Source organism: Asterias rubens, chromosome 13 (assembly GCF_902459465.1).
Source record: "Asterias rubens chromosome 13, eAstRub1.3, whole genome shotgun sequence".
In the NCBI taxonomy this organism is placed as follows: domain Eukaryota; kingdom Metazoa; phylum Echinodermata; class Asteroidea; order Forcipulatida; family Asteriidae; genus Asterias; species Asterias rubens.
Genome location: NC_047074.1, coordinates 3,941,078 through 3,965,639, shown reverse-complemented (window position 1 = coordinate 3,965,639; position 24,562 = coordinate 3,941,078). Strand labels below are relative to the sequence as shown.

Sequence of the window (24,562 nt, the reverse complement as noted above, 5' to 3'; positions counted from 1 at the left end):
CTACCGTTTTTAACTACTCGATTAACCGTGCCGCCATGACTACTACATAGTCGCGACTCTCTGCTGTTTGGTGAACCATTTGTGTCACACACGACTATTTACGACAACATAATTACTTACGAAACACAATCAGGCATCAGTGACACAATCCTTCAATCCATTCAGCGTGATTTTTACTAGACTGCGCCTGCGGCAAACAATATGCCGCAATGTATCTTGGGTATTAAAAAGTAGTCGCACATAGTGTCAAAGTCGCGACTATAAGGCGCGACTAGTCAAGTAATTAATTTCATTAGTTGCCCAGGCCTATTGATGAATACGCATTTGTGCGTCTACTACCTAGTGCACAAACTCTATGTCGTCTGTACAAGAGCATTGTGTAATTAGCATGAAAAATTAGGACAGGCCTAATAAAAAAAACATAATAAAATATTGACAAAAACCAGCCTTCTAACTTATGCTTCAGTAAAGAAAAAAATGTCAGGCTATCCTTAATAAAAATGGACTCAAAAGAATTGTCAAAATCCATTTATCAATATTGACATCTCTACATGAAAAAGCCTATGCTAAAATATACAACAAACATGTTCACAGTTCAGTGTTTTGTCATGTTTAGTAAAAAAGGCAGCTTAAAAGCGCTATGAGATTATAACACAAGCAAGTAAAACATACAAATTCCAAAAGAAAATGAATACAGTAAACAAATGCAGTACTTTTTCCCTCTTGAGAAATTAGCATAAAGAATGTCCAGTAATGCAGGGTTAATATTGATTTCTAAATTTAAGCCTACCATGTTAAAATAAAACAATATCAAAAGAAATGAAGGAAATCAAACATTGACAGTACAAACAAAATTTACAATCAGTTCTCAAAAAGTTAGCCATACTGCATGGCTTATAGTATGACAACTTGTAGTAAAGTTAGTCACAAAGTGAACAGGGTCGATTTCACAAAGAGATAGGACTAGTCCTAACTTATAACTAGTCGTAGGAGATATAAAAAACGTATGGTGTGTCCTAAGTTAGGACGAGTAAGTCATTCTAACTCTTAACTCTGTGTGAAACCCACCCCACGCCATATTGTGAATAACTGCAACTATTTTGTTTGTGGGAAAGAAATCAAGCTCGAAAAAGCCGAGTTCTTTGTAGAACTATTTTATCATTTTTGTTGCTCTCCTTTCCTTTTCAAACATTTGGTGCTCAATATGGGACATGGGGTAGCCCTGGTGGCCTTCACTTTGATATTATACCACAGAGGAAGAGTCACATTTAGGACTATGGTTGTACGCTTCTTTTTCTTCATTGTGTGTTTAGAATCACATGAATTCTTTGGCATTTTAGGGGGTATACTTCTGTACAAGAAGAACATAGTGTGTTAAAGTATATGGGAGGGGGGGGGGTACCTTCTAACCCCATATTGGGTATGGTATAATTATTAGAATGTTTTACCACTTCTAAAGAAAACGTACATCTTGAAACTAAAACTGCGTTGACCGTTATCCAAAGCATGGACGTGGCAGCATTTCCACAGGCCCAGTAACACACACACGATGAGATTGATATACAAACAAGCAAGCTGAATGTTATAGAACTTTATCACGCTGACACCATCTTGGTCATGTTCCTTGTATCCAATAACAGTATTATGGCTAATATGCTTTGTACAAAAAAGAACCAGACTATTTCTCCCCTTCCAGCCTCGGCTTGGTTACATTGATTTAAATGTGAAAAAATCAAGATGGCTGCATCATGAGAAAGGTCTTATTGAAGGGAAGACTGGTTCTAGTTTGGTGCCTGCAGATCTATCCGATGGTCTGATGTGATGTCCATGTCAATTCCACGGATTTCCAATACCTGTAACATCAAATTAAAAAAACCCACAAAACTGTTAGCAGCTAAATATCAATTTTGGTTTTACCCATATACACGGATGTGTGTTAGCACTGTACAACTCAGTGCCTTCCCGAGCTCTGTGAAAAAAAAATCTCCCATCCCAACTGCAACACTCAAGTTCAGCCCTAGGAGTAGATGGCAAAAAAAATAATTGTAGCCCACACCTTGAAGTGGCCTTCAGGCCTTGTGTGTCTGGCGACTTGCATACACAATTAAAAAAAAAAAAAAATGAAAACTTACCCGATTTGTGACATCATAATCAAAGAATTCAGTGCCGAGCTGCACGTTGTCCACATATAGCTGGTTACCAGGGTTCTTCTGTAGACCGACAAATGTGACCTTCTGAATCCTGGGCAGAATAATCTTGTCATTGTACTCCATTAAACCGATTCGCTGTGACAGCATCTCCAATTTTAGCTGAAAAAAAGGAAGAAAAAGACAACCATAATATAATCATGCTGGATTTTTTGTATGATAAAAACAGCAGGGTGGCTGATAGTATTCAAGGCTGCAAAAACTGGGGTGTTAAAATTTACACAGTGGGTGTTGTTACATAGATACCCTAGAGAGAATCAAAATTATATTATAATTAGTGTTAAAACAACACCAATGTAATTGTGATGGCAAAACTAAGTGTATTTTAACTGTGTTGTAAAATATTCAGTAGTCAAAAAAAATATTCAGTAGTCAAAAAAATAGTCAATTCTTTGTTCAACCCCAAAAATCATTATATTGTTAAATGTGATTTTCTTTGTTGGTATCTATATGTGACAAATGTCAATTTTAACACCCCAGTTTGCAGTATAGGCCTAATACACTGCATCGGCCGAAGCTATAATAAAGAAGAGTGAGGAGCCAATATTTGCATTCATTATGAATGTGGCTTAGAGATTTACATGTAGCCTACATATCAGTAGCTTTGTTTTCTATCAACTTAGTCAGAAAGCTGAAAATGTCCTGATCCTGTATCCATGACTTACAAAACTGCCTGTCAGCTGACAAGGGTCCAATTTGATAGACCTGTTTAAGCACAAAAAGTATCTCAGCACAAAACAGTCGTACATGTACTTATCAGAAGGTTAGCAGTGGAAATATCAAATTGTGTACCAATTGTTGCTGTATCCTGCTAAATTTTGCTTAGCAAAGTTACTTACAAGATCTGCGAAGAACTCCATGTATATGTCAATATTTCGCTCATATGTGTCTGAAATTAAAGAGAAAAAAAAACTTTAAAAACAGATCATGTACAGACTTTCAAAGCGATGTTTCAATCTAACACAGACAAGAAAGAACAAGAACAACACACCAACAACGACACCAATGTGAAGAACAAGAAAAGAAACAGGAACAATAAGAACGACAACAGCAGCAGCATGCAGCAGTACAACAACAACAACAACAACAACAACAACAACAACACCACTAACCACCACCAACAACAGCAGCATCAGCATGGCAGCAGCAACAACATCATAATCATCCCCATCATCAGTAGCAGCAGCAGCACAGCATGCAACAACAACAACAACAACAACAACAACAACAACAACAACAACAACAACAACAACACACTAACCACCAACAACAGCAGCATCAGCATGGCAGCGGCAACAGCAACACCATAATCATCCCCATCATCAGTAGCAGCAGCAGCAGCAGCCATAGCCTGCAACAACAACAACAACAACAACAACAACAACACCACACAACCACCATCAACAGCAGCATCAGCATGGCAGCAGCAACAGCAGCAGCAACAACATAATCATCCCCATCATCAGTAGCAGCAGCAGCATCCACAGCATGCAACAACAACAACAACAACAACAACAACAACACACAACCACCATCAACAGCAGCATCAGCATGGCAACAGCAACAGCAGCAGCAACAACATAGTCATCCCCATCATCAGTAGCAGCAGCAGCAGCAGCCACAGCATGCAACAACAACAACAACAACAACAACAACAACAACAACACACAACCACCATCAACAGCAGCGTCAACATGGCAGCAGCAACAGCAGCAGCAACAACATAATCATCCCCATCACAGTAGCAGCAGCAGCAGCCACAGCATGCAACAACAACAACAACAACAACAACAACAACACCACACAACCACCATCAACAGCAGCATCAGCATGGCAGCAGCAACAGCAGCAGCAACAACATAATCATCCCCATCATCAGTAGCAGCAGCAGCATCCACAGCATGCAACAACAACAACAACAACAACAACAACAACAACAACAACAACAACAACAACAACAACAACAACAACAACAACAACAACAACAACAACAACAACAACAACAACAACAACAACAACAACAACAACAACAACAACAACAACAACAACAACAACAACAACAACAACACAACAACAACAACAACAACAACAACAACAACAACAACAACAACAACACAACAACAACAACAACAACAACAACAACAACAACAACAACAACAACAACAACAACAACAACAACAACAACAACAACAACAACAACAACAACAACAACAACAACAACAACAACAACAACAACAACAACAACAACAACAACAACAACAACAACAACAACAACAACAACAACAACAACAACAACAACAACAACAACAACAACAACAACAACAACAACAGCAGCATGAACAACATACGTCCATGCAGAGGGGAACAAAGTGAACCATAACATGGTGCATAATTTTTTTTTCAAGTGTAAACCATCAAATGATGTAGTTCAGTATTTTGACTGGTAATAATGCAGTTACAACGGACGACTCTGCTTTGGTCAAAACTTCATGTCATTAAAATATTTTTGGAAATATTTTTGGACTACACTTACTGAGGGTTTCTCCATCATCCCAGAACAAGTCTCCTCTTGCAATGTCTTCGTTATTCTCAGGCATAGCAACCCAAATCTCCAGAGGGTTCATGCGTCTGCAATAAGAAAACAAATATAATGTTATCTCTACAATTTCATCTTAGTTGGTTAAGTAACAATATATGCGTAATCTACCAATAGACCTAATCCCCAAAATGATTTATATTATGATGGTATAGTGCAATAATAATTACTTTGCCAACAGATTATTTGAACTTAATTATTATTGGCTAGACCGTAAGTACACTTAGGAGCATTTAACAACCAATTATTTAAAAGCGAAGATGTTTTTTATGACCAGAGCATTTGGAAGACACATCTTTTGATAAATTTTCATAAACTTGGGTAGGCCTACTTCCCTGGTACTTTTTTTATTTTATAAACTTGGGTACTCGACCTGGTCAAGAAGTTTTTATTGTCCGGAGATTTCAAATAGAAAACTACATGTACAAAGTTAATATGATTCCATGTTTCATGTTCCAAGTTTTTGAAAGTATTATTTTATATTTCGGTCACGTCTTATGTTGTGAAACGGTGGATGTGCAATTTCTGAGCGAAATGAACCAATAACAGTGACATCCTAGATAAGACTTACGAGTAATAAGTGTTATTGCCTGGTTCCTGCGTAACGATGATGTAACCACCGCGGATGAATATTGGTATTTCGTTCAGTGGTGCTGAGACTGTAATGTTTGTCCCTTCACTAGCCGAGTCTAAAATAGATCCCACAACAATTCCCTGAATTGAGAAAAAAGAAAAGAACAACAAAATACAAAATAATGTTTGAAATCCGAGACCTTTCTTTGGTTATTGCTCAAAAATTAATATCATAAAACCTTTCTTGCTAATGGGGGAGAGGTTGATAGTATAAAACATTGTGAATTAAGTGACGTAGTTTTCGAGAAAGATGTAATTTTCCACGCATTTGATTTCGAGACCTCGGATTTAGAATTTGAGGTCTCGAAATCAAGCATCTGAAAGCACACAGCTTCGTGTGACAACGGTGTTTTTTCTTTCATAGTTATCTCGCAACTCCGACGACCAATTGAGCTCAAATTTTTACAGGGTTGTTATTTTATGCGTATGTTGAGATACACCATGTGACAAGACTGGTCTTTGACAATTACCAATAGTGTCCAGTGTCTTTAAGACCATTTCACACAAGGGCAATCTTTACCGGGAACTTGTAGGCAACCAACTGCATTGCATGCAAAAAGGTAACACTTCGGTTGTACAACATTCTTTTTTTCTAACCCTATCTTACTGTTCCCAAAATTATATTCAATTTAGCATAGACCTTTTCGCAAATACTGGGGCGCGCGCGTAAAGCTTGTAATTAGGTGCATTGTGGTCTAGCTGGTATCCAAATTTTATCCATATCTATCCCACAATGCACCTCATTCAACAGTCTGCGCTTGCGCAATGGTATTTGCGAAAAGGTCTATGTAGATGTTTGTTCTTCTTTGAGATTGCCTGGAATTGGTTGTCTGTAAATTGCCTCGTTTGACGGCCTTTACAATCAAAGTGGATGTATTAGCTTTCCCCATAAAATAATTATGCTGATTACATTCACGTATGCGTACAGACAGTTAATTTCAAAAGAGTTCTCCAGAAGACGATCAGAGCATACTGATCGAAACGTCGAGTTAATCCAACGGTTCTTTACAGAACCACCCCAACTCATTTAGAGATTGTTATTACATGGTGTTACCGCAAACTCTTCTATATCAAAAGAGTTCTGCAAAACAAACGACTAAGAGTGTCACCCAACCATAAGCCTGAACAGTTGACGTCACATTTCGAGACTCGTTTATCATTCCTTGCGCCAATAAAGACAGGGGACCAGCTGGGGCCGATTTCACAAAGAGTTAAGATTTATCTTTACTGTGAATCCATCTTATTTGCTAAGCAAAGTGTGATGTCAAAATACAAATCACTATGGTGATATTGACAACTCATCGTAAGATGAATCTTAGCGCTTTGTGAAATCGATAGAAGCCCACCCATCCATCAACCGCTTTCAAGAAGGCGGGACATTCCTTCATTTTGTCCATCGTGTGTACGCACGTGCGATTAAAGCAGTATACATTTTTTGGTGAATTCTTAATTGCACACTCCTTTCCCAATGTAATTTTGTTGATGCTGGCTTTGCTAACTCACCGCTTCTTGAGGGTCGTAGAAGTAATAAAATCTCCAGTCAGGATGGTACAGTGTAACTTGTCTAGCTCCCTGCAGCGTTAGGAAACAAATCAAAATGAAAGATTGAGCATTAAAACATAAAAAGACAATGCATGAAATGAGTTTGGTTTTAAAAGGTGATAAAATAAATGTAAAATCCACCGAACACCAAATATTTGTTTTGAAAACTGTTCATGGTTTTTGTTAAAAGTTATTCAACGCCTGAAAAATAGCATCAATATTGACATAAAAATTTGCAAAATACTGCGAAGGTGAACAGTATGCACATTATTAAGATAGGCCCTAACTGATGTTGGTAGAGCGCCGGTGCACCAGGGAAATCTGTCCCTTCTGGCTTTTAATTGAGAATGAGCGTACCACAAAACTGAGGATATTGGAGCCCCTCCAAAGCCATTTTCTTCGCAGTTTTTGGAGGAGGAAATATGAAATGTTCACACAATGACCTTACAAAACTATGAATCTTTTGACGGGGTACTTGCCTCTTCCATGACGGGAGCCACCAAGAGGGAATTGCCTAGCATGTACTCCCAGTCCACATCCCATACGTTCAGCTTATCAAAGTTGAAACTAAAGTTAGGAAAAATATATAATGGTTTGGATAATCATTTAAAGTTATAATGACTATTAAAACTATTGGTTAGTAGAAGCCCACAACAGCTATCGAAAGTATATAGTATTACAATTGTTTTTCACTTAAGCAAAGTGGTCATGTGAAAATAACACTATAGTTTTTATACCCCCAAATTTGAATCTGAGAAGTAACCACAGTAAGGCTATTATTCACTTAGTGTATTACTATCAGGGATTATTCTTCATACACGGAAATAATTGCTAAGAATTTTCGGCAATATCTCAAAAATTGCGACATCCACCTTTTGGCATGAAATGTTCACAAGCTTGTTTTATTGTATAAATCTACTCGTAGAAATAAAAACAATCGAATGGTTCCAAAAACCATAGGTATACTTTGCTTTTAAGTTTAAAAGTTTCCAGCACAACATTCGTATAGTACGCCCTCTTGCTCTTATTATGAAAGTGTCTTACTCATAGAACGGTGCCCTGACCAGCGCGTAACCGTCAACATGGGCGTGGTAGATCTGGGTGTACATGTATGGAAGAACTCGGTATCGTCTTCTTGCCATCTCTCGCATGTTAGCTAAGACGCTGCCGGTAAATGCACCCGGGTCCATTCTCTGTGAAACAGAAGCAAAACATCAAACCAAAGAACATTATAAATAAAGCCACCCAACCACTCTAATGCTATTTTTTATATATTATCCTTGGTACTAGAACAACGTTTCATATTCTTTTACTCAGTGGCTAATTAAAGACACTGGACACTATTGGTAATTGTCAAAGACTAGTGTTCACAGTCGGTGCTCATAATCTCAATATATGTATAAACTAACAAACCTGTAAAATTTGAGCTCAATCGGTCGTCGAAGTTGCGAGATAATAATGAAAGAAAAAACACCCTTGTCACACGAAGTTGTGTGCTATGCTTGATTTCTAGACCCCGAGGTCTCGAAATCAAATTCGTGGAAAATTACTTCTTTCCCGAAAACTACCTTACTTCAGAGGGAGCCGTTTCTCACAATGTTTTAGACTATCAACCTCTCCCCATTACTCGTTACCAAGTAAGGTTTATGCTGATAATTATCTTGAGTGATTACCAATAGTGTCCACTGCCTTTATTAACGGCACCACTCACCTGTAATAACAGGGCGGGTCTTACATTCCTCCGGAATGTCACTCTATCGTGTTAAAGAAATTCCGCGCATTGCTATTGGACGAGAATGTTACCAAGCCAAACCAGGTGTGCCATTGTTATGCAAATTTATCGTCTTTGCGCTTTTCGCGTTCAGTGCAATGAAAAACACTGCAATACCGCTTGGTATAGCTTTCTACGGGCCTCTGCACAGACAACATGGCGACTCTTCGTGGCTGAATTGGAACCTCGCGTATCGGACGAACTTTATCAAAGTTTCACTCTGTATAAGTGAAACAAACTGCTTTTTTACACAACTTGCAGTTGCTTGTTATTTTGAGGACATTGCTGAGGACATTCTGAGGCTAAACTGTACTGAAAACTTCAGAATTAAGTGACTTCATACATCAGTTAGCAAGAATAATAATGTCCGGAGGCGTAATCAACCAATCCGCTTGTGTCATGGGCCAACATTGACGTTGAGAACTTGTGAGTAAAATTGGAGAGTTAGGAGTTTGCAATTCCTTCTAAACACAGAGGGCTCAACTTCTTGGCTCTGCTTACCGCGAAAGTTTGTGCTTACGGTGCCTGTTAAACATACAGTTTTATGGACCTTAAGTGCAGATTTCTGTGGCAAGCAGAGTCACGAAACTGGGAACAAAACTATATGAGCTACAACAAAGTACTTTTTCAAATGGACCAATATTCTGGAACTTTTGCTTTTGCTTGCGAGCTCCGTCAATTGAGGGTCAGAAGCTTCTTTCATGGACCGAATAACTGAATTATCTTGCAACGGGCAATTGCGGTGGTGAATTTGAAAACGGAACTATACATCTTTTAGTGACTGTTGTTAGAAATTTAAACCTTTGAGCCAACTGTGAAGACGGAATATCTATGGATTGTGTGGTATGGGTTCAGCAAGTCGCCCAAGTGGTTGTAAGTCGTTCCAGTGGAGGGACAAGAACGTTAAAACTGACATTTAGTTTTGGAGTTTCAGAACTGAGCTCTTTTTGATGACTGTTGTCAGAACTTGGACAATGTATGCCCACTGGGCGAAGAAAGAAGATCTGTGGATTGTGTGGTATGGGTTTGGCTGGAAGTCATCCAAGTGTCTAGAAGTTGTCCAAGTGGAAATACAGGAACTTTATTCCAGTGACGTTTTGTTTTGAGATTCAGAACTGAGCTCTTTTTGCTGACTGTTGTCAGAACTTTGAAATGGCCCACTGGGTGAAGAAAGAAGATCAATGGATTGTGTGATTGGCTAGAAGTCGTCCAGGTGGTAAAGACACTGGTAAGCGAAGATCTAACCCCATTCATTCCCCATAAAAACTAGTAGGTTACTTTTCTCATTTCATCCGCACTTGTTGATGTTGTCTACTTAAAATTGTCAATGGTGATGTCATCCACTATTTTTTTTCTGAGAGGTTTTTCTTGATTTCAGGGCATTTTGGTCGTGGCCAGAGTGATGCATTGAAGTTTCTCTTGGAACATTTTCAGGGTTTGGAAGAAATATTGATGACCTTATTTTGTTGTTATTTTTAAAGTTATATACATTGACATGATTTATCTAATATTACATTTTTCGCACAAAAATATTTAGTTAGAGAGACCCTCATGCACTTTGCGTTCAGTTATAACTAAATGGTTTCCTCTAAAAATTCAAGACTTTTGCTCCCATAAAAGCATCAAACCATTTTGAGATAATGCGTTTAAATAGCAAACATTCAATAATAAAATTCTAAATCAAATTTATGGGGATATTAAAATAACACTTGTTACATTAAAAGTATGATGATCAGCCATAAATATAGCGAGCATGATAAAACATTGACAAGTTCTAAATTTCTTAATAATGAAACAATTTAAATAATATTATTATTAAAAATAAATACAATATATAGGCCTACCTTGACCTGTGGTATTTAATGGGTCTGGGTAATTTAAAAACAACAACTGTTTTCCGTCTTTGTGGAGAAAGGTTATGTCTACGTTTGACAATGACAAATTAATTGCAATAAACCTTACGTTGTAAAAAGTACACCAACTTTGGATAGAGTAATGTATTTTGAGAAACATATCACTTCGAAGTTCTACGGTTTTTGATTTTTTTTCTTCTCACCTTTACCACAAAAAAATGAACATAGGAAGCGTTACCATGCAGGGATTATGCTTCCAGCGTGGACATAAATGCGCTCCGAAGTTTATCAGGTCAACTTTATTGTATACAACTAAATTTACATAGAAATACAACAATCAATTGAAACAATCAAAGAAACATGTCTTACCGAAGAGTTAGTGGCACGGAATATTCTAGCGAGTGGCTGATAGGCACCTAGTTGCATCCATCTTTGACATAGCTCAGAGTCTACTGACATCTCACCAGTAGTTCCACAAATATCGGCACCAGTCTGTTACATTCACACAAAATATTCAGTGAGACACAAACAAGCTTAAACTCCAGCAGTAATACATTGGAAATTATGACTTTATAATTAAAAACAAGATATTAAATCTTTTAATCTTTAAAACGATTTGTTCAACATCATTAAAAGCACTTGACCTTGGTAATTGTCAAAGACCAGTATTCTTACTTGGTACGTGTATCCCAATATGCATAAAATAACAAATCTTTGACAATTTAGGACTCAATCGGTCACAAGAGAATAATGAAAGAAAAACACCCTTGTTGCCCACATTTGTGGGCTTTTCAGACGCCTAATAAAAGGCTTCAGGCCTGAAGTCTGTTAATATTTGAGTGAGTTATAGTTACCTCTTTCTCAAAAACTCTTACTTCAGAGGGAGCCGTTTCTCACAATGCGTAATACTATCAACAACATTAATTAAATGTAACTGATGCAATGCGAACAAAATTACCATTTATAAACTATTGGCCTTAACTCTTTAAATAAGAACACTACACACTATACTGATGATTATGATATTTTGAACTCCATGTTGTCAGCGGGTAGCCAGTGTTTTTTTCAGAAGAAAGTTACATGAATATAAAACAATAAAATAATGAACTTACAAAGGGAATGCCGAACATGTTGAACTCATCAACTCCTGAAATAATAAATGTATACGATCATTACACATTTTCCCACACAATTTTAAAAGAATCTCATAAAAGCATACACAATGAATTGTATTAGCCAATAGTTGTTTGGGTTTAGTACGACACCGTCAGAAAGAGAAAGATTTGTTCTTGGTTGGCATTTTTGCTTAAATTTGTTGTAAAACTTGTTGCCTCTTGTTTAAATGAGTATGGGTATCCCGGTCATGTTCAGCAAACGCATTTTAATTCACACTCGTGTCTCCCTAATTTAAAACCAACTTGAATTTGACTGCCGCAAAAAGGAACATATATATTATGTCTTCAAATGATAACGACGTCTCGTATAAACAAATTAATTTTTGAAGCGTTGTAGGGTGTGGATAAATATAAGAGTTTGTATAGTTGCGGGTACAACCATGTGTAAATCTCCTTTTGGTGGAGTGCTTGCTCTGAAAAGAGCCGTTATTGTGGTATTGACGTTTTAAACACTAAACTCAACTCTTCTTCGCAAGTTGTACCCGGAAATGTACTCATAATAGTTCATTCCTACTCATTTTCTCCTCGATCATCACTCATTTAATCTGCCTGTATAACTCACCTATCATGGATTGGTACATGTCTTCCCATGTGGCCTTGTTCCTCCCCAGGAAGTGACCAGCAAATTGTCCAGTCCCAGCGAACGATGCCCTGGTTAGAGTCATGGCTCGCTTGTTGTTTTTCAGCAAGCTACCAGCACTGTAAACATAAATTAGTATTGTGTTAGTAATCATATTCAGTCTTGTTTGATAAATTCACATCCTTTCCCATTTACATGTGATCATAATATCAATAGATTCAACATTTATTAGGTGCTTAATACGGTTGTTTCTAAGCGCACATTCAGTATTTTCCTGCAAGGTATGTGGAACTATCGTTTGAATTATCTTTACTCCTTTTACATAGCACCGTAAACAATGGTTTACAAGGTGCTGTGGCACATTATGCTGCCATTCAGGTATTACCCTAGAAACTTCCATAATACTCCGTCCCGGATTCCTGGTCACAGGTGCTGACCCATTCTGGGTCAGTTCAGTTTGACCCGGAATCTGTCCAATTTATTAGTCAATTTCCAGTCTATCAGTCTGCCTCATCACCCACCTGGGTTATCAGCACCCAGAACTGGGTCAACTTGAACCAGAATCGTCGGGCCCGGTGGCCCAAAATCTGGGTCAAATCTGACCCGAATACGTAGAATGCAGAGTTTTTAGGGAGGTTAAACTGTACTTTGCGCGAGCAAATACGTGAACGTGACTCGTCAGAAAATGTGTTGTAAAAATCTCACGTTTTAAAGGATTTGGGTACTTTTTGTAACACAAAACACAATGTCCATCGATTTACATTAAACTTACACAGTTTGAAGACAATGATGTGTAGAAAGTATACCTTAAGATTTTAGATGCTGAAGTGCTGTTGTTTTTGAGAAATGAATAAGACAATGTCATGAAAATAGTGTTTACATGCTAAAATAATTTTCGTCTCATGATCACTGAGACAAAAAATATTTTCTTGACATTGTTTTACTCATTTCTCATAAACTACAGCACCTCAGCAAGTAATATTTCCAGGGAAGCTTTCTACCATCATTATCTTCAAACTTTGTAAGTTTAATGTAAATCTGTGGACACTGTTTTTTTGTCCTACCAAAAGTAACCAGACCCTTTATTAAGCATACGTGAAGTTACCATTTCACGTCAGGTTTGGACGTGCAGAAGTCATACGTGAGCATGACATCATGGAATAAGCCCAAATGTGGTGACGTCATCACCTAGTTACACAGTTTGTTGACGTTCACGTTCACGTTTTTGCTCGCTTAACGTGCAGCTAAACCCCTCTTTTGCTACCACAATACTTACTAGTTGCTGGCTTCAGCAGAGAAGTGTCCGTAGAGACTGTGAAGGTTGTAGTTGATTCCCTTAGCCATTTGGCTGTCCATACACAACGTTTCGCGGAAAAGCATAGAGGTCTTCAGCTCTGTAGAGCCAAAACATAATGGGGTTAATATAGGACACGAATTTTCACCTCTTCTCGCAAAAAATACGACTAATGAAGTTTATCATATTACAAGCATCTTCGTTCACAGTAGGGGTTCATGTCATGACCAAAAAATTGATCTCATAGGTATCAAAACACTTTAACATGAGCTGTTTCGAAGACGGTGCTATCAGATGATATCTTTACACAATTTGCCAAAAAGTTAGGGGAAATTCTCCTTGTCGAAAAAGATCTTGCCACAACGGGGAAAAGATTTGTTTGGGAAATAATTATTGGTATCATTTACAAGAAACAAGGAAAAAAAAGTTTAACTGACCAATTCCCAAAATTTAAATGATAATGCAATCCAAGTGAATAACTTCAGTTGTATAAAACATAAACAAATTGCAATAATATAATGAATAGGGTAGGTGGCCTTAGCTTTCGATCCAAACCCGACAATCTTCAGAGGCATAACACAAGTACAAACAAATACATATCCATTTATAGAAAAAAGAGAGGGGAAAGGGATTAAGGAAAGGATCCAGAAAGAAGCGGGAAAATAACAGCCAATCAAAGTTTCTATTTCAGAAACAATATTGGTGGCTATGAACCAATAGGAGTGAAGTGGCGAGGACAAAGGATGTGGAATCCATTGAAATTCTATTTTTTGATTGTTGTAATCTTTGGTAGTTTCAGTTAACAGTTTTGGTCAGAAATAAATCTTTTGAGGGCAAGCATGCGATGTAAGTAACCTAGATATAATTTAACCATTTGGAATTGCTTTCATTTAAGAAATTTAATAAAAAAAATAAATGACTTACTCGCATTGTAAGGAGGATTGTTCCATTTGCTTTCCAAGTCACACCCAGAGCGAGCTCCGTTTACAAAGTTAGCCGGTTCATTCTCGGTCTATAACCCAAAAAAAAAAAAAAAATCATGACTCGGTTGCCAACTACATCAAAGATCTTCTTCTATTAAACTATTTATGTGACGTCAACCTATTGCTGAAAGTGTAGATTATTTTTACGAATCTACACATAAGTGTAGATTCGTAACATAATCTACAGTTGAGTGTAGATTCATTACAAGCTTTAGTAAATAGTTCAACTTGAAAATTACTGTCTTTCCAAACTGAAAGATAGCATGAAGTGGAACATAGCTGAAAATATGTTATCTTTCAATTTACAAAAAAACATTTTCCAGTTGAGAAAAATCTTATTAGTATCACATTTTTGTTTAGCTGAGGAAACTGAGGAAATAGTCTTCTGCCTCAATCCGACCACCACCCACTATATGGCGACCGTGCATTTGCTCACATTGCACCGGTCTTTATGAACCAAACTTCCTAACGTCATCAGACACACGCATTCTCTCAAAACCTTTCAAACTCGTACTAAGAAACTTAGCTGTTTACTGGAACTGGAAGTTATTGACATAAAATGTAATTTTCTGAAGATAGAGCTTGACACTTTTATAGTTTCTTTTTCTGAGTATAGACTACATTTGTTTTCCTTTTTTCTCGGGCCGTGAGTATTTTGTTTAAAAAGTGCGGTTTATAAGTTTGTATTGTGATTTATTTAATAAATTAGTTCACCACAAACATTGAAAGGACATTCCCTTATGGATTGGGCATTTTTTGCTATAAAGGCGTTTGTAATGAGGTTAGTTGAAAATATATTTTAAAAGTAACACACAATGAATCACACAAATATTACTCGACATTTTGTGGTTCATTTCACTTTGTGAATTACAGGGTCCGTCTTTTTTGTATAGAACCAAATTTTTGACTCCATAAAGTCCCAAATTGATTGTGGAACTAGTCACACACAGGTGGGCTGGGTAACCTGTTTCTGCTATACTTCTAAGCTTTTTTTGTTTGTGCTAACAACAGCTTTATGAAATTCGGCATGAAACTACATGCATGAATTATACAAGGTATCTAAAAGACACTGGGGTGGATTTTCTTAGGACTAGTCCTAGACAATGCTAAGAGATAGGGCTAGTCCTAAGTTAGGATAGGTTACTGGTCCTAGCTTAGGACTGGTCCTATATCTCTTAGCATTGCCTAGGACTAGTCCTAAGTTAGGACTACCTTTGTGAAATCCACCCCAGGACACCTTTGGTTGTCAAAGACCAGTCTTCTCACTTGGTGTTTCTCAACATATGCATAAAACAACAAACCTGTGAAAATTTGAGCTCAATTGGTCGTCGAAGTTGCGAGAGAATTTTGGAGGAAAAACGCCCTTGTTGCACAAGTTGTGTGCTTTAAGATGCTAGATTTCGAGACCTCAAAATCTAATTATGAGGTCTCGAAATCAAATTTAAATATTTTAGTGATTGCTTCTTTCTCAAAAACTACGTTACTTCAGAGTGAGCTGTTTCTCACAATATGTTATACTATCAACAGCTCTCCATGACTCGTTACCAAGTAAGGTTTTATGCTAATAATTACTTTGAGTAATTACCAATAGTGTCCACTGTCTTTAAAGTATTGTTTTGGCTAAAAGAGTTCCAACCTTCAACGGGGAAAATGACCCGCTTTAAAACCGTAGGCATATGGCACATGAATATAACTCACCATTATAATTCCATCGAAGGGTAGTTCATCGTGGAGCCCTTGTGCAAATGCAGCCCAGTGCACCTTGGCGAACTCGTGGGTGAAGTCCATGTAAGCCGTCTCGCCATGCCAACTCTGACGAGAAAACAAGTATTTAAAAACTGATTCAGGTTTTTGAAATGTTTCTGGAAGATTTAAACTACAATAGATGTTAAAGTTGCATCGGGGGAAAAAATATTCATTTTGATTTTTACCCATACACCGATGTGTGTTAGCACTGTATACTCAGTACTTCCCCATATCCTGTGAACAAAATATCACAGGCATAATACTCGGGTGGGATTCGAACCCACGACCCTTGCAATTCTAGAGCAGTGTTTTACCAACTAGACTACCGAGATTGCCCGGTAGCTCGAGGCAGTTCGAATCCTATGTTCGAATCTTATAAATGTAATTTATTATCATCATTGTTATTATGTTTTGGCAGCGGGTACTGCAACGATATAAAAGATGTTAAATTTGCAAAGGGGATATAGAATGTTAGATTTAAACTGTTCTTTAATTTGTCAAGAGTTTGTTTGTCCAAGATGCCTTACAGTTGTGCCTAAACCGTGTACAAAGCTATATAAGATTTAAAAAAAAGTTTATGGGTATGTTAAACTTCTCTTTGATTTGTTGACTAACATGGTCCATTTTCCAAGAACCATTTTGGGACCTTTATGTCCGACCAGTTGTGTCTGAACCGTTGAGTCGACAAAATATTGTCTGCCAAAATGAAGTGTGCCGCGGACGAAACCGTTCGTAACACTCTTTCAGATTAAAAATGTGAGCTTTTTATTTGAACTTAACTATGTGTGGTGGTAAATGTATTTAGAAATCAATGGGAGACTTTTGGGACGCTTGGTGGCAGCAGACTTACCAGGTAAAATACATTGTTCTCGGTCATGTGCGCACGCTCAGAACTACGTAACGATGGAAATTTACCTGGTAAGTCTGCTGCCACCTAGCATTCCCAAAGTCTCCCACTTTGGAGGTTTAGCTTTGACGCGGTTGTGACTGTGATCATGGTATAGTGTGAATGACAATTTTGTTCTGTATGCTTTGACTCACCACTCCAAATGCAGGCGTAAGCTTGTCCGATCTGTTGACCAATATACCATGCTTCTCGGCGTAGTAGAATGGAAAATAGTCGAACTTTGCCCTTGGCTGGTGGCTGCTTAACGCTGGGGTCTGTCATGGAAAAAACCCACATATTTATGTGAAAAGTAACGAAGGTTATTATGAGGACTTGAATACATTGGACACTATTGGTACTTGTCGAAGACCAGTCTTCTCACTTGGTGTATCTCAACATATGCATAAAATAACAAACCTGTGAATATTTGAACTCAATCGGTCGTTGAAGTTGCGAGATAATAATGACAGAAAAAAACACCCTTGTCACAGAGTTGTGTGCTTTCAGATGCTTGATTTCGAGACCTCAAATTCTAAATCTGAGGTCTCGAAATCAAATTCGTGGCAAATTACTTCTTTCTCAAAAAGTACGTTTACTTCAGAGGGAGCCGTTTCTCACAATGTTTCATACTACCAACAGCTGCCCATTACTTGTTACTAATACAGGTCTTATGCTAATAATTATTTTGAGTAATTGTCAATAGTGTCCACTGCCTTTAAAACGTCTGACATAATATACATTACTTAGAGTTATAAACCTTTTCACAGTGTTCGTTTTTATGTGCCTAAGGGGGATTGTCCAATATAAACTCATATTAATGACTTCCATTTAAAAGCACTAGACACAATTGGTAACTACTTAAAATAATTGTTAGCATAAAACCGTACTTGGTAGCGAGTAATGGGGAGTTGTTGATAGTATAAAACATTGTGAGAAACGGCTCCCTCTGAAGTAATGTATTTTTTTTTTAAACTACGTCACTTCAGAGGGAGCCGTTTCTCACAATGTTTGATACTATCAACAGCTCCCCATTACTCGATACCAAGTAAGGTTTTATGCTAAAAATTATTTTGAGTAATTATCAATAGTGTTCACTGCCTTTAAGTGAAAACTATGAATAAAATACAAAAGAACAAAGCATCCCCGAAAAACAAATCCTATATAAAACATTTCATCATCACACTGTAATACCAACCAAATGAATGGCGTATTTCATATATTTGGAGTGCAGATCCTCGACGAATGCTTTCCTGACTTTCTCTTCGTTGTGAGTGAATGTAAGGTAATAGTTCTGGTAGTCCATTCCACTGAAAACCACATCCTAATAAAGAAAGCAATGATTTGTTTAAATATTATATAAAGCTATTATAATATTGCTTAAACCAACGGTAACATTATCCGTGTCCAATTCAACATCTGTCCAGTTCAACGTCGTTGTAAATTCATGCAGTTTTAATTGTTTAACCTGGACAAGTGAGTTTTCAGTTTGGTTTTGAAGTTTGAGAGAGAGTGCCTACTTGGAATAAAATAAAACTCTTCCCACGGTCAAACAAAAAAAATGTAGGAAATGTTATAAGTGCGCGCCTTAGTTTTTCTCTTCTGTGTCGGTGCATCGTGCCTTGGTCTCGGCCAATACTCTATCAAGTAATAAACCACAAGGGAACATCAGACCCAACCAGTCCCAAGTCAGACCAAATCAACACTTCAATAAGCTATATCTATTTCACATAATTGTATTGATAACTTACAAAAGGCACTCCAGCCTTGATGTTGTCATCCACGAATTTTTCTAAGGCGTCTGCATTTTGAAAAGATTCCATTCCGAGATGAAGCCCAAGCGCCCAGTAAGGCGGAATCTCAGGACGCCCAATCACCTGCACAGAGAAATGGAACAAGAACGAAACACCATTGACTTTAGTAAGTCATGTTTTTCAAATATAAATAAACGATTTCAGACGTAACTTTGAGGGTGGCTTGGGTGGCTAGTGCTGAAAGCAACTTTCACCAATATGGCCCTGGGTGGATTTCACAAAGAGTTAGGACTAGTCTTATCTCGAGTTAGGCCGAGTTACTAGTCCTAACTTAGGACTAACTCTTTGTGAAATCGACCCCATGTTCGATTCCCAGCCAAGGCTGTATATGTGAGTTGTATGGTGCTCTCCATAATATGCCACAAGGGTTTTTTCCCGGGCCCTTCAGTTTACCTTCCTCTTGAAAAATTAATCGATCTGTGACTGTTCCTGGGATCATTCTTGATCTTATAAATCCATATCTGCGGTATTAAATTCAAGAAGTAACATTATGCAATCGTACCTCTTGATATTGTTGGATGACTTGTTGTGGGGTTGGTCCGGTGAAGATGTAGAAATCCAAAATACCACCCGTTGTCCGCCAGGTTACTGCAGGCATTGGCGTTAAATGCACATCTATAGGGAATAGAAGCAAATACGGTAAAGATCTGAACAATTTCGTCTGAATGATGACATTCAGCTAAACGAAACGAAATGATCATACGAAGCGTGTGATACAAGTAGTATTGTAGTAACAGTACACATTTAATTTGAGTTGGTTAAAAAGTATTTCATATTCTGTTCAATAAAACGTTGTTATATCAATAAAAACTGGTGGTCTGTAAACAGCATCATCTTTCAAGGAGTATGCATAATTTTGGAGATGTGTTAAACAAATTACGAGAACACTATTTGGTTTGGGTAAATCTGTAGTGGTTTGTTTACATACCCATAGCGTTACTGTTGTGGAAATACACTCCAAACGCATTTCCATCGTCGTCGATATTCATAAAGAATGGATGGTGGCCGTACAAGTTGGCATTCTCTTGCTGCAAAACAAAAATGTCTGGTAACTTTGCAAAAATAAATGATAATAATCCCCTCTCTCTTCTCTCTTCTTTGAACCACATCCTTCAGCCCATGTTAACTTCTCCCATTATGGGGGACAGAATCTCCGGGGTTCACCTCCTTCCCGTACATCTAGCAGGGCTCTAATTTGGTGGAAAACTCCACAAGACCGCAGGACTTGTAGTTCAGAGTCTTTCACTGGAACGGGTTGTATTTTATCAAAAAAATGAAAAGATACTACAAGAATCAAAATGCAAACACGGTGTTATCATCTGAACTGTTTCTTTTGAACGACGCCCTCCGGTCGTGAAAAACGCTATATAGAAACGGGTTATTATTATTAATATTATTAATTAAAAGCTCTGTTTTATGGGTAATACTACAGCAGGATTGAAAGATTTTGTGAGACTCAATCTCAACATTTCAAAGTTCTTTTGAGATAAAGAAAATAAGTTGTCTTGACACTGAAACCATTGGCCTCAGGCTAGTGGTCCAATGTAAACTTTGAGCCATGCTTCTGCTTGTTAAAACTCACCTGGTCATCATCCACATGTCCAGGGGCACTGAACATGCCTACATTTCTCCAGTTCATGCCGTGACGAAGTCGCTTCTTCTTGTGCTCCCCGAAGCCATAGAGTACGGAGTTAGGCAACTTCATCGTGATCTGCAAGAATTGGTCCTCAAACACTAGGGCTCCCAATGAGGTATCAATCCTGCAAGCAAGAGAATCATGAACAGAATTAAATTCGAAGTTCTTCGGTTGTCTGGTTGGCGAAGTGGTGATTTCCCTCGCCTTCCGTCACCTTTAGGACCCGGTTCAAATCCCAGCAGGGGGCACTATAATGGGATGGGTGTTCACTTCCTACATGACTGTGTGTGTGTTTTCTCTGGAATAATACTCTCGGGTTTGTCTATACGACATCTCAAGCTGAAAACTTTTTTTTCGTGTCTTCTATCCATTGGGTTCTTGGCTGGTACAGCGATTAGGTTCTTAACTTCACAACCAGAACAAACGAAATCAGACGAGGCTCTGAAAAGAGCAGTTGGTGCGACCTTGAACCTCTCGGGAAAAACCACACGCCATCTGACGCTTCCAACAATCTCTAAAATATCATCTCTTCAGATAATAGCCTATTAAAAAATCTCTTTAAAATTCCTTTTCCCGCTCTCATTTTAGAAGCAAAGCTATAATATGTGTGTTGCTGTAGCCTGTGTTGAAACGGAATTTGATATTCATTTAACGATTGTGTTTAACTTGATGAAGACTTGAACAAACTGATCTTGCGATACTTTTCCTCGTACATGTTAAATCGGTTATAGTTATTCACCTGGACAACTGCATAGTGAACGGGTTTGTGGTTTAAATATAAGTTGAAAAGGGAGTTACCGAAAATGTATTTAAGGATTGTATTCAACTTGCTTTGGACTTGAATAAACTGTACTCGCGATAATTGTTTACTTACATGTTAAAACGGTTACTTATTCGCCTGGTTAGCTGCATAGTGAACGGGTTGGTAGTGTAGTTGAAGATGTAGTCTTTCCACGCAGACTGTCTTGCGGGTCTTGTGACCTCGATTGGAACTTCATAGCGAGGCTCCCACAATCGGTCCATCTTCACGGGGAACTTCCAGTCTTGATAATTGACGTAGTGGTATTCGGAGATCTGTGCAAGTAAAAGCAAGCAGGGGTTTTCAATCAATCATAAATCAATTTGTAAAGCACCCAAATCAAAGGTTTGCTTAAATGCTCACATGAAAAATAAATAAGTCATTGATGGTAGGCCTCCTGAAACAAGTGGGCTTTCAAACAGAAGTTTCTTGAATGTGTTAAAGGATGTTGTGTCCCTAATTTGATTTGGATGTTTATTCTAGATTTTGGGTCCATAGACTGAGAAGGCTCTATCGGCAAATGTCATGTGGCATAAATTGGGAACCGTAATAGATACCAACATAAAACTTAGTGACAGCATCAGAATAAACGTGTACGCTCACGCCATCGTGTTTTTCTAACAGTACCGTTTATAACAATTCATTTTATCACGCACTTATTAATATTTTGTTCACAACACATTAATTTGTGCTGAAATGGCTGAATCTCCAACATCAAACTTCTGCCAGGAAATTTCGGGGAATGGTCAATATTCTAGGTAGCTAATTGACAGTCCAGGCTATGTAAAAATAGTCTAAGTTAAAAATGTTAGGTTGAGTTTCTAGATAAAAAGTGCAAGAATAAGCTCAGTTGAGAATCAGATCATGTGTCGACAGGTTCCCTGTTTACACAGTGACAATGAGAGTTATATACTCAGTACATATTGGGAGACCAGACTATGTTTCCTTCAAGCCTCGGTTCGGTGACATTGCACTTCTATGGGAACAACAGAAACACACTGACAAGTTAGCGATCCCAGCTTTTTGGATCTAGTCTTGACCTCATCCGTGTTCAACTATTTTGCGAAAAGGTGACGTGTTTTAACACATTGATTTATACCCAATAATACATTGAACTTCCAAGACGAACAAATTACAGCACCTTGACGTGGAGTCTATTCTCTGCCTGCTCGTCTACATGCACCACGAGGTTCTCTGCCTCCCTGTGAAAGAACCTTGGAGTGTTGATTCTCTGCAGATACAACTCGTACCCCGATGTAAGGACCTGTTTGGCTCCCATCACCTGTTCATGGGATAAAGGATTAAGAACTTTTTTTTTCCTGGAGGGGGGAATTTATTCAAGTTTCTTCAATGTACAAATTTACACAAACTACTAGTAAAACCAACTACATTAAGAAACCAACAGGATTAAGAACTTGATCAGTGACGGAATTAAACTCACGGAGACATGTGAATTTAGTATTTTCCTCTTCAGTAGTTGTGAGTTTAATAAAAGTTGACTATACTCCATGAATACTCTATCAGTAGGCGATTATTCAGTCTCTTTGTTATATTTAAATGCTTTGCCTTATTTGGGTCTGCAGTGGTTAGTGATCCCTCAGAAATCCCAATAGGATTTGAAATTTTGCACTGTGAAGATACCTTCAAGAGAAGTGTGCAGAGGCATAATGTTATACATATATTCAGTGGTATAGTTCTTCCCCGGAACCACCACGGCTCATTGGAGATTTATAACAAACCTCACTTCGAGGTGAAATGTCTATCTCTTAATACAGCACGTGCGTGTTTGGTACTTTTATTAATTTTCAAAATACGTAACTTGAACCATTTCAGAAAATCCTTCAAAGGTAGGACAAAATTGAGTAATTCTTTGACATTTTTTGTTGTTGTTGTATTCCCTGGATATTCTCCCGTAATTTGACCTTTGATTGGCAACTCGAGCAGATCTACGAAATTGCACACTCTGGTCATCACGCAGAACACAGACGCAAGTTAAAGCGCGTGTCAAAAGCGCGACCTCAAGTTCTAAACTTGAGGTCTCGAAATCAAATTCGTGAAAAATGACTTCTTTCTCGAAACCTACGTCACTTCAGAGGGAGCCGTTTCTCTCAATGTTTTATACCATCAACCTCTCCCCATTACTTACTTGTAATTAAGAAAGGTTTTATGATGATAATTATTTTGAGTAAATACCAATAGTGTACACTGCCTTTAATATAGGACTATAACAATCAAACGGTCCTACACGATAAATAAGTTGCTTTTAAGTCCATCACTAAATAAAAACCAAAGTGGGAACACATAGATTGTCTTACCTCATAACCCACTCCCCTTGGCAAGTAACATTCCGGCACCACGGCCTCTCGGTTGACGGTCACATCGACGTAGCAGCACCCCCTAGCCTGGCACTCTCTCTCGGTTGGCATCTTCAACTCCGGGAAGCAATCCAGCCGATTATTCTCCTCATTCTGGGCGCTGTACTCGCACTGCACCTCCCTGAATCGCCAGTTGGAGTACGGTCGTGCCGTGACGATCAACGAGGGTAACATGACTAGAAACAGGCACCCGAGAAACACACACAATCCTACAATCAGCGGTCCTTTGAGCGCCATATCTGCTGTATGGTCGTCTCCTCGGTTCAACAGAAAGGGTGCGTCCAATCACATACACACAAAAACCTCTTTCCTCCACCGATTTTTACTCCAAAATTACAGCGTTCCTTACCGTGTTCTAAGCGTACTTATTAATATAGCCTATCCTCGTTTGGAGCAGTTTAACTTATTATGTGTCTAGTTGTAGTTGTTCATTCCAAACTCAAACTTAGGTGCAACATTTTGAGCTATGGTGATATTTTCAAAATGGCTGCCACCTATGGCGGTTATTTTGCAGATGTGAGATAACTCTTTTATATTTTTCATTAATTGGTAACTCGACAGTCCAAAGTGCACGTATTTATGGGCTAGGCAGTACCATTCACTGCCGTAGGGCTGACTATTGATATAACGCTAAACCGTGTAGTGATTCAGTAAGGTAAGAATGCACGGATTAGT

General features: G+C 38.1%; 1 protein-coding gene across 1 annotated transcript in view; it reads right to left on the bottom strand.

Moving 5' to 3' along the window:
• Window positions 1-1,391: 1,391 nt before the first annotated feature.
• The window catches only part of LOC117298641 (sucrase-isomaltase, intestinal-like), a 42,760-nt gene continuing 19,589 nt past the window's right edge, over window positions 1,392-24,562 (bottom strand). Inside the window, exons 23-45 of the mRNA XM_033781958.1 lie at window positions 23,828-24,173; window positions 22,654-22,794; window positions 21,588-21,787; window positions 20,660-20,837; window positions 20,006-20,099; window positions 19,580-19,692; window positions 19,015-19,140; window positions 18,462-18,587; window positions 17,422-17,541; window positions 16,333-16,446; window positions 14,576-14,663; window positions 13,634-13,751; window positions 12,340-12,476; window positions 11,715-11,749; window positions 10,972-11,094; window positions 8,023-8,171; window positions 7,458-7,545; window positions 6,940-7,008; window positions 5,375-5,517; window positions 4,741-4,835; window positions 3,047-3,096; window positions 2,133-2,309; window positions 1,392-1,853 (exon numbers count right to left, since the gene is read on the bottom strand). Coding sequence (XP_033637849.1) covers window positions 1,782-1,853; window positions 2,133-2,309; window positions 3,047-3,096; window positions 4,741-4,835; window positions 5,375-5,517; window positions 6,940-7,008; window positions 7,458-7,545; window positions 8,023-8,171; window positions 10,972-11,094; window positions 11,715-11,749; window positions 12,340-12,476; window positions 13,634-13,751; window positions 14,576-14,663; window positions 16,333-16,446; window positions 17,422-17,541; window positions 18,462-18,587; window positions 19,015-19,140; window positions 19,580-19,692; window positions 20,006-20,099; window positions 20,660-20,837; window positions 21,588-21,787; window positions 22,654-22,794; window positions 23,828-24,173 — 2,902 coding nt within the window. The 3' untranslated portion in view covers window positions 1,392-1,781. The remainder of the gene's footprint in view (window positions 1,854-2,132; window positions 2,310-3,046; window positions 3,097-4,740; window positions 4,836-5,374; window positions 5,518-6,939; window positions 7,009-7,457; window positions 7,546-8,022; window positions 8,172-10,971; window positions 11,095-11,714; window positions 11,750-12,339; window positions 12,477-13,633; window positions 13,752-14,575; window positions 14,664-16,332; window positions 16,447-17,421; window positions 17,542-18,461; window positions 18,588-19,014; window positions 19,141-19,579; window positions 19,693-20,005; window positions 20,100-20,659; window positions 20,838-21,587; window positions 21,788-22,653; window positions 22,795-23,827; window positions 24,174-24,562) is intronic.